The following is a 14,630-nucleotide window of genomic DNA, read 5'->3' as shown; positions in this document are numbered from 1 at the left end:
ACTTTCTATACTTTCTCTGGATTTTTGGATTTGGATTTTTTGGATCTGAATGGGCCACAGAGGGAGGAAAGACTTTATGGTATTCAGCATTGTCAAACACTTAGCATTGAACATGTGGCTCTGATGGGGAGAGGCCACATTTGGTCCTCTTATTAGAGAATGTAGGGATGGTAGAAAAAGAAAGCTGTGAAAAGTAAGGAGAGAGTTCTTAGAAAATGTCATCTCCAGGTAAATTTGATCTATGCAAGTTTTGCAGAGTTTTTAGGATTGAGAGAAAAATTGGCTGTAAATGAACATTTTAAGATTTGTTCAAAAATTAAAAAAAAATAGAACTTCGAAGCCATGTTTAGCTGTTGATTGACATAGACTTTCTGGGAAAGGGCTGGTGGAAATTGGTGGGGCAGAATCTGACTCTGGAAAGAAAAAAGTTAATGATACTGTGGCTCCTGCAGGAGAGTAGGCAGGTTGTTTTGCCAAGGTCATCCAGAACTATATTCTAATGGGGGACAGTTGAGTATCCTGATAAACTTCTGTCTCATTCAGTTTTGTATTCTTTCTGCCATAATGCAATATTAGACAGACACTAGGTGTCAGTGTTGTTTCTCTTTTCCTCTTTGAAGCTCTCTGGGGTAGAACATCATTTTGTTACTCCTGAGTTTAAACAAATAGTCAAGTACAGTATTTATTGCTCTTATATTTTATCTTTTTAATGGTCTTTTACACCTTTCATTTTTCCTGATGACTTTACTCCTGGATTATTGTATAACTGTCTTTTTCTATGACTGAAGGTTCAACTTTTATTCCTGTTTTTGAGTGTATTTAACCATTTACCTGAAGGGTAAAAGGATACTTAGCTTATTTGTATTCCTTGTGCTCTGGTAGGTGATATGGAAAACCATAAACTTTAAGTTTCAGAGTTGGAGCAGAGACCCTTTTCAGTAGTGTTCCCTAGTCTTGTTCTTGTGACTTCTTCCTATCTGCCTGCATTCAGTGAATTGATATGAATTTGGTTTTACTTTGATCAAATAAAATGCCATTTTTACTATACCTCTTAAAAATTCTTGGGAACCCACATGGTCATTACTAAAAAAATGAGTCATTTCTCTTAATAGTCTAGACTGTTATCATCTTCCTTCTGATCAGACACTTCAAATGATGTGGGAACCCTCTAACTTGCAATGAGGAAGCTTATTTCATTTTCAGACAGTTAAGAGTTCTAGGAAATTCTTTATTTTGAGAATAAATCTGCCTTTCTTCCCATAACTTTAACCCATTGTTTCCAGTTTTGTCCTCTGGGGACAAGGTTTTCTCCATATAATAACCTTTCAGATATTTGAAGATATAGCCATCATGTTTCATTATTATTTCTCCATCCCCCAAAATAAAAATCTTTCTCTAGACCAAATATCTCTAGTTCCTTTACCTTTTCATGATGTGCTAGAAACATAGTAGGGAGTAAGAATACTCAGTTGCTATAGTAAATAGTTATTGTACACGTGAATGACTCCCAGACCCTTCACCATCCTGGCAGCCTTTGTTTGGTCAAGCTTTGGTTTTGTCAGTTTCCCTCTTAAAATGAAGTGCTCAGGACTAAACACAATATTTCAGATGTTGGACCGCATACACAGTAGAACATCAAAACCACAGTGACAGATTGTGTACTAACTTGCTGCATGTATAGACTGTTATAGATGTTCTGTTTTAGCTCTATTGTGTACTGAGTGCTTTTTAAAAAAAACTAATTTTTAAGTCATATTGAAAGTTAGCTTCTAATTCACTATTAACTTCAAGCTATACTTTTTTCAATCTTTCTCCACCCCATACAGAAAGACAATTACTTTTCTGGTCATGCATTCATTTCCTCTTTGCTTGGTGGTAGGGCCAAAAAATGAAATGAAAGAAAGGAGAAAATCTGGTTCTTTTGTATGTACATATATTTAAGATATTGTCCATTTCATTGCAGAATTCCCAGGTCCTGTTTGCTGAGGATACCCGTGAAGAGGATGAAGTTATGACGATTACATCAAGGTGAGATTATATGTATGTGTTAGGAGTATCTGTTTTGAGGGGAGACAGGGTCAGTCTAAGACAAATATACAAGTCATAGTCAACATACTGACTTTATTAAGCACTTATTATGGACCAGACACTGTGCTAAAGTCCTGGGGATACAAAGAAAAGCAAAAATAGTCCCCTATTCTCAAGGTGCTTACAGTATAATGGGGGAGCCAGGATGCAAACAGCAATATGCAAATAAGATATTTAATCTCAGAGGAACAACCCAGGAATGACTTCTTGTAGAAGGTGGATTGTAGCTGAGATCTGAAGAAAGCCATCAGGAGGCAGAGATGAAGAGAGAGAGCATTCCCCATGTGAGAAAAAGCCAGAGGAAATTCATGGAGAGATGGAAGATCTTGTGACAGGAACAGCAAGAAGGCCAGATGATTGGATTATAGAATCTGTGAAGGGGGAATCAAGTGTAAGAAGTTTAGAAATGTAGGAAGGACCCAGGTTTTGAAGGGTTTTTTAAAACAACCAGATGGTGCTAATAACTAAACCAAGAAGGGTGAAAACAGAGAAAGAAAATTGTAGACCAGTTTCACTAAGAATATTGATGCAAAAATCCTAAATAAAATATTACCTAGGAGACTACTGCAATATATCATAAAGATTATACAAATGGGATTTAGACCAGGAATGCATGACTGGTTCAACATAACAAAAACCACTGACCATTAAACCACTAAACCATTATATTAAAATTATATTGATTATAACAAAATCAACAAAAAGCATATGATTATATCAATAGATGCAGAAAAAGTTTTGACAAAAGATGACATTCATTCCAGTTAAAAACACTTGGAAGCATAGGTATAAATTAATTTTTCCTTAAAATGGTGTGATGTATATACCCAAAAGGGGTGGGTGGTGCATTGGATAGAGCACTGGGCCTGGAATTAGGGAGACTGGGGTTCAAATCCAGCTTCAGACACTTACTAGTTGTGTGACCCTGGCAAATCATTTAACCCCATTTGCCTCCGTTTCCTCATCTGTAAAAATGAGCTGGAAAAGGAAATAGCAAGCTACTCCATTATCTTTTCCAAGTAAACCCAAAATGAGATTGTGAGAGTTGTACACTGAAATGACTGAACAATAACAATAAAATACCTAAAATCATCAGCAAGCATTATCTATAACATAGAAGCTTTCCTAGTAAGATTAGGAGTGAAACAAAAGATACTTATTATTACCAGTATTATACTACAAATGCTAGCAATAGCAATAAGAGAAGAAAAAGAAATTGAAGGAATCACAATGGATAGTGAGGAAATAAAACTATCTCTTTTTGCAAATAATATGATACTATACTTGGAAAATCCTAGAGATTCAACTGAAAAATTAGTTGAAACAATTTTATCCAAGTAGCAGGATACAAAATAAATCCACATAAGTCATTAGTATCTCTATCAACAAAGCCCTGTAAGAAGAAGTAGTAAGAGATATTTCATTTAAATAACCATAGACAAAATAAAATACCTGGGAATATACATGCCAAGACAACTCAGGAACTATACAAACATAATTATAAAACACTTTTTATTCAAATAAAGTCAGATCTAAATAGAGGAATATTAATTGTTTATGGGTGGGCCCAGTCAATAATAATAAAAATGACAATTCTGCCTATACTAATCTATTTATTCTGTGCCATTCCAGTCAAACTACCAGAAATTATTTTGAGCTGGAAAAAATACTAAAATTCATTTGGAAAAACAAAGGTCAAGAATTTCAAAGCAGTTAGTGGAAAAAATGTAAAGGAAGGAGGTCTAGCACTAGATCTTAAACTGTATTATAAAATAATTTTCAAAACTAGTATTGGCTAAGAAAAAGAATGGTGAATCAATGAAATAGAATAGATGTACAATACATGGTAGTAAATGATTTTTGTAACATTGTGTTTGATAAATGTAAAGATCTAAGCTTTTGTGTTAAGAACTTACTATTTGGTAAAAATTGCTGGGAAAACTGGAAAGCAGTCTGGCAGAAGCTAGGTGTAGACTATAGGTTCCCAAAGTAAGTGATACTCCTCCCCCACCCCCCATCCCCTGGTGAAGGGAGGGGCAGCATAGTTCCACTGATGGGAGGGGTAGGGAGGTGGTAGCCTCAGGTGCAATTGAGGGGGTTGAATAAAAATAAGGGAGTAGTAAGAAGCATAAGGAAAGAAGAGAAGGTAAGAAAATTTTGAAAAACCATTTCTAAGTGTTTCATCTGTTGTGTAACAGAGTTAAAGTTGTAGCCATTACATTATTTTCCAAATAAACACACAAAATGCAAGTTATAACTGATCAGTGGTCAAGTCTGCTGACAGGTCTTAAGAGGCAAGTGTTGGCAGGTGAGCTTGTTGCACATTCTTGGGAAGTTCAGCAACGCATAGGCAGGAATATGTGTGTGATGGCCTTTTTTACAATAAATATTATACAGTTACATGATATAATATTGTGTCACCAGAATTTCAGTGCAAGTAAAAACCCACAAATACACAATGAAGTTTAAGATGAGCCTTTTAAAAATATGTATATTTTATATTCTTTTGAAATGATTCAGATTTTGGAAAAAAAAACCACCGAAGAGTTAAAGAAAGTGGTTTCTGGGGGTCGGGGGGGTACTGAGTAATTTTTTTTTTGAGGGGGTAGTAGGCCAGATAAGTTTGGGAACCTCTGCCATAGACCAGTATCTTACACCATTTATGAAGGATTTTTTTGGGAGGGCATTTGGGGTTAAGTGACTTGCCCGAGGTCACACGGCTAGTAAGTGTTAAGTGTCTGAGGCTGTATTTGAACTCGGGTCCTCCTGACTCCACGGCCAGTTATCTATTCACTGCGCCACCTAGCTGCCCCTCCTTTACAAAGTTAAGATCAAAATGGATACATGACCTAGACATAAAGGGAGCTATCATAAGTAAATTAGTAATGCCTGGAACATATTACCTATCAAATTTATTGGATAGGAGAAGAATTTATGAATAAACAAGAGAGAGAGAGAGCATTAGAAGATATAAAATGGGTAATTTTCATAGCATTAAGTTAAAAAGGTTTTATACAAATAAAACCAGTGTACCCAAGATTAGAAGGAAAGCATAAAGTTGAGAAAAAAATGTTATAGACAGTTCCTTGGATAAAGGCCTCATATCTCAAATATATAGCAAACTGACTCCAATTTATGAGAATGAGTCTTTCTTCAATTGATAAATAGTAAAAAATGTGAACAGGCATTTTTTTGGTAGAAGAAATCAAAGCTATATATGGTCATATGAAAAAAATATTCTAAATTACCATTGATTGTTGTTTATATTATCCAGAATTCTCTGAGACAGTTTCTTTCATCATTTCTTATGATGCAATAATATTAGATCCAGTTACCATGATTAGTTTGGCTATTCCCTAGTTGTCTAAGGACCCCCTTTTGTGGTCATTTTTCAGTTGTTTCAGACTCTTCGTGACCCCATTTGGGATTTTCTTGGCAAAGATACTGGAGTGGTTTGTCAGTTCCTTCTTCAGCTCATTTTACAGATGAGGAACTGAGGCAAACAGGGTTAAATGACCTACCCAGGGTCACATAGCTAGTAAGTATCTGAGGCCAAATTTGAACTTGGGAAGATAAGTCTTCCTGACTTTAGGCCGGGCACTCTATCCACTGTGCCATTTCTTTTTAATTCCATTTTTACCCCTTCCCTTCCTGCGAAGTTTGTTTTGCTTGTAGCTATTCCTTGCCTTCTAATGACAGAAAGTGAAGAGGAATTAAGCCTCTTGATGAGGGTGAAAAAGGAGAGTGTAAAAGCTGACTTGAAGCTTAACATCAAAAAGACAAGTCTTGGCAACTGCTCCCATTACTTCCTAGAAAATAGAGGGAGAAGAAATGGAAGCTGTGTTAGATTGTATATTCTTGGGCTCAAAGATCATTGCAGATGGTGACTGCAGCCATGAAATTAAAAGATGTTTGTTCTTTGGAAGGAAAACTATGGCAAATCTGGACAGCATACCAAAAAGCAGAGACAGTACCTTGCTGACAAAGGTCTATAGAGTTAAAGCTATTCCTGATGTTGGGAAAGATTGAAGGCAAAATGGAAAGAGGACAGCAGAGGATGAGATGGATAGATGTATTATGGAAACAATGAATATCAACTTGGACAGACTTTAAGAGATAGTTAGGGATCAAAGGTTCTGGTGTGCTGTAGGGTAGTGAAGAGTTGGACATGACTGAATTACATTCTTTGCTAGTATTATTAAGGAGTTCTTTAAGCCTTTCCTTCTCCCTATCTCTACTATTGAGGATTTTGATTTGTTTTTGTTTTCTGCACCAAAATATGTTGATTTGTTCTTAGTCCTCTATTGTCCATTTCAGATAGGCTCATGTGAAGTTTACCACCCCCCCCCCCCCCCCCCGACTAAGAACGTAACAAAATAATGTCCTGCTCTTAACTAAAACAAATCAAAATCCTCAATAGTAGAGAAAAAAATTTTTTTTTTTTTCTTACTTTTCTCTCTCCCTTTTTTTTTTTTTTTTTTTTTTTTTTTTTTTTTTTTTTTTTTCACCAAATATTTTTTTTTTTTTTTTTCCCCCTTTTTTTCCCTTTCCGAAGAGCCCATTGGAAATTTCCCCCCCCCCCCCCCCCCGCCGCCAAAACCAACCACCACAAACTTCTTCCTTCATGTTTGTTTATTCTTCTCACAAACCCCTAATAGAAACAGCAAGTTCTATCTCCTTCATCCTTTCTGCACTAATGTATTCTTTTTTGCTTTCCTTTCTCATTCTTGTTTTCAAACCCTCAGTACATGACCTCTTGGACCTCTGTTTTTATTATTTAATTCATTACTTCACTACTTTTTGAAGAAATTGAGATTTGGAGGGGACATTTGTTTCTCCTCCCTCTTTTAGAATGTTAGCACTACATCATCACTACATCTTATGTAGCTTTAGCATTCTCATCAGAAATACTTGAAAGTATTCCATCAAAATTTCATTCCCCCCCCCCGATGGGGGCTGATATACTTAGGTTTGTAGGGTAAATTATTTTTGTTTGTAAGTCTATGTCTTTTGCCTTTTGTAATATTTTATGCCAAAAATCTTTCATTTATTGGAGAAGCTGCTAGGTTTTGCATGAGCTCAACTATGGTCCATTAATACTTGAAGTGCTCCTTTCTAGATTCTTGCAGAAATTTTTCTTTGGCATAGAAGCTTATGATTTTATGACATTTTTTGGACTTTAGGAATTTCTTTCAGGGGGTGATTAGTAGTACATTGTTTTCTGTTTTTACTTTACCCTCTGCGTCTCATAGATCTGGGCGTTTTTATTTATGATTTTTTGGGATAAAGTGGGATTTTTATTATCATGGATTTCAGGCAGAATATTGATTCTTTTTTTTGTTTGTTTGAGTGTTTTTTGCTTTTTTTGGAGGGGGGAAGGCAGGACAATTGGGATTAAGTGACTTGCTCAGGGTCACATGGCTAGTAAGTGTTAAGTGTCTGAGGTCAGATTTGAACTCGGGTCCTCCTGACTCCAGGGCTGGTGCTCTATTCACTGCGCCACCTAGCCACCCTGAGAACATTGATTCTTTTTTTTTTTTTTTTTAAGCAATCGGGATTAAGTAACTTGCTCAAGGTTACATGGCCAGTTATTTCTGGGTGTGGTGCTAAGTATCTGAGCCTAGATTTGTTCCCCAGGTCATCCCGACACTGGAGCCGGTGCTCTTACTTGCTGAGCCACCTGGCTGCCCCTAAGAGAACATTGATTCTTAATATAATTTCTTGACTTGTTTTCTGAATTTTTAAAAATCTCAGTTATCTTATCTTTTGGTTTTTTTTCCAGTCTTTTGATAGTTTTAATGTTTCTTGATATTGCACATAGTTTCTCATTGGTCTATTCTGGATTTCAGGGGATCCAGTTATTGGGTCAGAGTTACCACTTTTATTCCAAACAAGCTACATATTTTCCTTCAAATTCTTTCCATAGGAGCTTTTATTTTATTCCATTTTTTTGTGTCTTCTGTTTTATTTCTTCTATGTATTCTTGTAGTCCTAGTGGAAAATCCAATTTTTTTTTTTTTGGAGGGGACAGGGCAATTGGGGTTAAGTAACTTGCCCAAGGTCACACGGCTAGTTTTTGTGTTAAGTGTCTGAGGCTAGATTTGAACTCAGGTCCTCCTGACACTAGGGTGGGTGCTCTGTTCACTGCGCCACCTAGCTACCCCTGGAAAATCCATTTTTTACTTTCAGTCTCTACTTGGAGTGACTCATGCGTTTTTGGTGATCTCTAGATTTGCAGTAATTTTTGATACTGATTAGTGTTGTCTTTGATTTACTCATCTCTACAGCAGTAGTTCCTGAATTGGGACTTTGTGCTTAGACCTACTCCTACCTGCTGCTGAGCTTTCCAGTGTGGTAGTCCATTTATTTTCCTCCCAGTTTATTTTATTTTCAGTTCCTAATTCTCTCCCTTCCCCTCCCCTATCTACTGAGAAGGCAAGAAAAACAACTCATCACTAATATATAGCCATACCAAGCTTACCACTTTCTCTGCCTTTGGACACAGTACCTTGGAGGCTGCAAGTGTCTGTACTCTGGGAACCTGTTCTGGGTTGGCGCTTATGTTACTGGCAGGGCACTCTTTTTTATAACCTCCAGGCTTCTGATCCACTTAGTATGTAGTTCTGAGGTGGAAGAAACAATTTACTGTGCTTTCTCATTGTTTTTGTTTTTGTTTTGTTTTGTTTTTTGCTTTTTGGAGGGGGGAAGGCAAGGCAATTGGGGTTAGGCTACTTGCCCAAGGTCACACGGCTAGTAAGTGTTAAGGGTCTGAGGTCGAATTTGAACTCAATTCTTCTTGACTCCAGGGCTGGTGCTCCATTCACTGTGCCACCTAGCCACCCCTCTCATTGTTTTTCTTGATCATTACTTACTCTTACGTGAACTTTAGGATTTTAATGATGCTTCTATGTGGGAGTTGTTTAGACAGCTTTCTTTTGGAAGTCTGTCACCCTTTCTAGCAGTTATTTTGTATTATTCCTCTCCATACTGTGTTCTCTACCTTCCCAAAACACTGGATTTTCATTTGTCTCTGCCTTGGTTCATACTGTTCCCTGTGCTTGAAATTCCCTTCCCCACTCCCCCAACCCATATAATAAGTTCCTGCCCATCTTTTAAAGCACAATTCAAGTGTCCCTTCCTCTAGGAGGATTGCCCTGATTTTCTTCCCAGTTCATAAAGATTTTCTTCTTTGGATTTTGAACGGCACTTTCTTATGAATTTTTCTAATGCACTTAGTGATGTTATTTATTAATATCTATCTTAATGCCTTTTCCTTCTTAGACTCTAAACTTCTTGAGGGCAGTTCTATCTAGCACTTGGCATAGTCTTCAAAGAGGCTTGTTTATTTTGTTTACAGCGCCAATTTGGTGATCTTTTCCTGGTTTTTACCCCTCAGCCTTCCATGTGCCCATATGTTAATTTTATATTATGTCAATTCTTCTCTTCTTGTCTCTGGTTGTGCTTTCTCTACATGCCTTTCCACTTGGCTAAGTGGCAGTTTTCCTCCAGAGCTCAGCTTTAGCTTCATAGCCCCATGAAATTTTCCTTGATTCTTCCATCTTCTAGTTACAACCTCTATTTTGTGGGCTTCTACTGATAATCTCCATTGTACTATTTAATACAGCTATAAATAGTCTTGTATTATTTTTCCTTTATTTATGTCTCCCTGATTAAATTGTAAACTCCTTAAAGATAGAGATTGTCTTTCCCTCAGATGTCTCCCATAAATTTTGGTTTGGAAGTCATCATGATTCCTTATAACAATGTGATGGAATCTAGTTACCAGTTAGTGATGTCTAGCCATGCATGCTGCTCTGAGCCGTGGGGATTTTACAAGTTGCTTTTTTTGGGTTGAATGGTTGGTATTCCCTGTTTTGAAGATGAGGCCTAGCTGTTGCACATTCCAGTGGTTCTAACTTGTATCTAGTCTGGGCTTTTCACAAGTTGATAGTGTTATCCTCACTTCCTGCCAGATCCATTCTTGCTCCTCTCTATCTTTGCTCACAGTTTCCTTCTCTCCATCCAGCTAAATCTTACCAAAGGCCCAGTTCAAATTATGGTAATGATGAGTCCACATAGGTGCTCTGACCAGGGAGAGATCAAAAAGAGTTGGAGGAGTGAAGGAAAGCTCTTTAGACCTTCAAAACTAGGTGGGATTGGCAAGGTGGAGCAGAGAGGGTAGCACAGTCTAGAAGAATTTCTTTCCATGGTGGAAAATATGGCTTTGGTTGAATTCTCAGGCTATTCAAACAGTTTTGGAAGTGGTTTTAGCTGGAGAAGGCTTTCTGCTTCCTGTGGGCCTCTTTGCTTTGTTGTGGTGAGCTCTGTGCAGAGCAGATGTAGGTTTTAATAAATGATTATATGCTTTGTCACCAGGAGATAGTTGGAGAAGCAGGCAATGTGGTTTGACTTCAAATTGATTAGCCCATTTTATAAATGTCAGCAAATTGTTTTGTGATGGACCCTTTGAATAGAGCCCTGATGTTACACGCAGAGTAAACTGTGCCTGGCTTCGGTTTCTAACAAATGCTTTGAGATGTTTTATTTAGAAAGAGAAATCATTTGTGGTTTCCTATCAGGATTTAGTTATTTATCATGAATCAATGGTGGCTGTTCTCTCTTCTCTGTGGTTCTCGGTTGACATGGGGATTTGTGTTTTTTTTTTAAAGTGTTTTCTTGCATACTTGATCAAACTAATCATAAAGCTCAGTAAAGCAGGAGGGGGCCAGCTCTGAATGCCCGCATTGCTAAACCACGTGTTCTTATGTCAGGAAGAGATTGCATTCTGTGAACAGGCAGGGAGAACCAGAAGGTCAGATAGGGAGAAGCCATGCATAGTTAAACTCCCCACAAAATAGATGCTCAACTTGTGTGGGCAGATTTTTGCTGTAGGGCAGCTTGGAGAGTTGTAGCCTATTTTTTGCTGCTTTAGAAAGAAGTCTCTTGAGATAAAAAAGAAAATCAACAGCAAGGTGGAAAGAAGCTAGTACAATGTCAGGAGGCTCTCCAAGTTCTTTGCTCTGAGTGTACAAATCACTGCAATGTTCAGGCTTACCTGAGATAGGCAATATAAAACAAACCTTTGACATCTTTAGGTTGGAGTGTAGATTTTTGCCTTCTTTGATGCACACAGGCAGTGCTTACCCTTCAACCTTCCTTTGTGAGTTCTCTAGGAGCTCCTTTTCATGTGATTTCCCTGGGACTGGAGTTGCATGCATGTTTGTTTTCTCCACATTTTTCTCCTTATTTCCACCATCATTTTCCACATTCCCATTGCTTTCTGTAGGATTGCAGGTGTCTGATATTCTGTCACTCAGTATTACTTTGGTCTTGCATTCTGATTTATTTTACTGGGAATTTATTTGACTTTTGGTCCATTTTCAGCACTGCTCCTCTAAGCCTGTTGACCGGTAAGAGGAGTCCGGTCATTGCCAGGGAAAGCTCTGCAGAAGAGATCACAGTCTGCCCAGGTAAGAGCCCTACTAACTTGGCAAATTTTTGCGTGTTCCCCTGCTTGGTTTTCAAAACCCACTTCAGTAGACTTTTTAAAAGTTCTTTTGGGTTTTTTTGAAATCCACAGTCCATTTGGTAGACTTATCTCCAACTCTCCAGTTCTTCTCCCATCTTCTCCCAGGGAATTTTTTGTGTGTGTTGTAATTAACATAACTCTTATTTGCTTGTTTGCACACCAACCTCCTCAGAGATGCTAGCATAGTACCAAGAATAGCACTTGCTTAATTAACTGCAGCTTCAAGACCCATTGGATCTTGTGTGTTGGTTTTGTGTGTCCTGCAAAACTGGTATGCTATGTTGTCATTAAAGAAGAATTATTCACAAGTATTTTTGTTTTTTCTTTTTGCATTGTGGTTTGGTGTGGTATTATTACATAAGAATTCAGGAGATAGAGTTTGTGCAACAAATCTCACCACCTTTTGACATTTTGTTCATTTCAGATAAGAAGTTAAGTATGCTGGTTGCCTCATTTTGTATTTTTCTAAATTATAGAAATAAGCTTGTTAAGGGAAAGCTACATAATAATCAGAACTACCCTAAAGTAGCAGGGGCTTCCTTGGGAAATGATGAGTTTCTTATCACTGAGAATAAGAATAATTATGATAATTATATAATTAATATATAATAGAAATTCCCAGTGATAGAGAACTCATTACCTCCCACAGGTAGCCCTTTCTACTTTAGAATAGTTCTCTTTTTTTTTTGCTTTTTGGAGGAGGGAAGGCTGGGCAGTTGTGGTCAAGTGACTTCCCCAAGGTCACATGACTAGTAAGTGTTAAGTGTCTGAGGCCAGATTTGAACTCAGGTCTTCCTGACTCCAGGGCCGGTGTTCTATTTACTGGGTCACCTAGCCGCCCTAGAATAGTTCTAATTATTATATACATTATCATGTGATTATTGTGATGATGATAACACAGGGTGTCTAAAAAGTATTGGTAGAAGGGGCGGCTCAGTGGCACAGTGAATAGAGCACCAGCCCTGGAGTCAGGAGAATCTAAGTTCAAATCTGGCCTCAGACACTTAACACTTACTAGCTGTGTGACCTTGGGCAAGTCACTTGACCCCAGTTGCCCTTCCCTCTCCCCTCCAAAAAAAAAGCCAAAAAAAAAAAAGTATCGGTAAAGCTTTAAGATTTCATAGGTTAACCACACTGAGATACTTTTGGAAAACTGTGTATTGTGTGTGTGCGCACATGTACATGTGTGTAGTACTTTAAGAAGTTCTTTCACCTCATTTGATTCTCACAGCAGTTTGGTGAGCTACATATTATATCCCCATTTTACAGATGAAACTGAGGGTAAGAAAAGTGACTTTTTGAGGGTCATTCCACAGCAACTATGTGAGACAGAATTCAAACTTGGGTTCTTTTCCTAACTCCCCAAGCACACTGCTTCATCTAGTCTACCATCTAATAGGTACTTCCATAATGGAGATTTTCAAATGGAGTTTGGATGACTACTTTTCTTTTTTGTTTTTTTTCCCCCTTCTGTGCCTAGATGTCATTTTTCTGGTTTTTATAAAAATGTCCTATTAGGTCCATCAAGGAGACTTGTTTTTCTAGTATTTGTCCTTGAGGACTCAAACATTGACACCATCGCCTGGGGTATTATAAAGATCTTGATTTTTAAAATTAAGAAGCTAGGGCTAGAAGTAGAAGTAGGATTTTATAGATTTTTTTTCCCCTCATGATAAAATGAGGTTCTTGCAGAAGACCTATATGATTGCTCTGCTTTTGGAAGGGTTGTACTCCCCAGGAGTGTTATCTTTATGAAAAGGAAAACTTTAGTTCTCCTTGCTGAGTGCCACTGCCATACTCCAACCCAAGTCACTACAGTATAATAAAGCAATATAGCATGAGAGCTATACGGTTGTATGTTTTTCTCCCATCATGTATTTATGGGGAGCTATGCACACTTTAGCCATCATTATTATCGAGTTTTTCAGTCACTTCTAAAAATTAAAAGTGAAGACTTTTTATGATTCCAGTAGTCTGAGTAAGCAGTAATCAGCCCTTGCCTTTGAAGAGACTTTTTTTCACAACACTGCTGAGTAAAACCTGACAAAGAAAATGTTGTTTGTATGTATATTGCAACTTCTGTTTTCTGCAGCATGGTGGGGAATAGAGTGCTCAGATATTCTAGCTAATAATGTTTCTGTAAAGTTATTAATTTCATAATATTAATATACAGTAAAAAACACTAAATATTAAAACTTTACTGACCACAATTTAATTTTAGTTTGATAACCTAAGTCCTAGGGGCTATTTTAGGATCTTGCCACATCCTCATTATATACATATATATCATCTGTCACTGTACTTGATAAAATTCCAGATAATAGAGAGATTATTTACTTTATGTGTCAACACAGAGCTCTTTGCCATACTTTTTACTCCTTTGCCTAGTACAGGTAGAATGTAACATACATTTCTGTGTGTGTCCATATGTATGTACACATATATACATATATGTAAGTGCTTACATATGTGTTTTAAATAAGCATTTATATACTGCTTTACAGATATTATCTCGTTGCTTTTCACATCAACTCTTTGAGGTAAGTGCTACTATTATCCTCATTTTACATGAGGAAACTGAGGCAAATAGAAGTTAAATGACTTCTCAAGGTCATATAACTAGCTAGTAACTGGTCTGAGGCTGGATTTGAACTTGGGTCTTTCTGATTCTAGGCCCAACATTCTAGCCACTGCACCAGCTAGCTCTTAAAAGGTAGATGGTCAGGTAAGAACCACAAAGGGAAGGCACAGTAGCTGTGTTTAGTTCACCTTTGTTTTGGATTAGTGTGTCTCTTTTTTTTTTTCCTGAATTTCCACTTCGTTCTTTTAGTAGCTCCTTGCTCTACCTTCAACTTCAGCAGTAATATGAGTAGCTTCTGTTGACTTTAGAAATGTGTGTGTATAGATAGTTATAGTCATATATCTATATCATTAATAACCCTTAGAGAATATATGAATGATTTTTATACACTGTGACAGCACAGCATATCTAATAAAGTTTGTTTGGAGACTA

General features: G+C 37.3%; 1 protein-coding gene across 11 annotated transcripts in view; it reads left to right on the top strand.

The window, feature by feature from the left end:
- Nucleotides 1-14,630, top strand: part of UIMC1 (ubiquitin interaction motif containing 1) — a 142,986-nt gene that overhangs the window by 71,289 nt on the left and 57,067 nt on the right. For all 11 annotated transcript variants that reach the window (XM_069077613.1, XM_069077620.1, XM_069077615.1 and 8 more), the window contains 2 exons: nucleotides 1,964-2,028; nucleotides 11,473-11,558. In XM_069077613.1, coding sequence (XP_068933714.1) covers nucleotides 1,964-2,028; nucleotides 11,473-11,558 — 151 coding nt within the window. The remainder of the gene's footprint in view (nucleotides 1-1,963; nucleotides 2,029-11,472; nucleotides 11,559-14,630) is intronic.

The sequence above is a fragment of the Petaurus breviceps genome, unplaced genomic scaffold (genome assembly GCF_028583685.1).
Source record: "Petaurus breviceps papuanus isolate PSGF00001 unplaced genomic scaffold, PetGlider_PUasm1.0 90994, whole genome shotgun sequence".
Lineage (NCBI taxonomy): Eukaryota > Metazoa > Chordata > Mammalia > Diprotodontia > Petauridae > Petaurus > Petaurus breviceps.
Note: the sequence above shows the minus strand (reverse complement) of the source record. Positions and strands in the feature narration are given on the sequence as shown.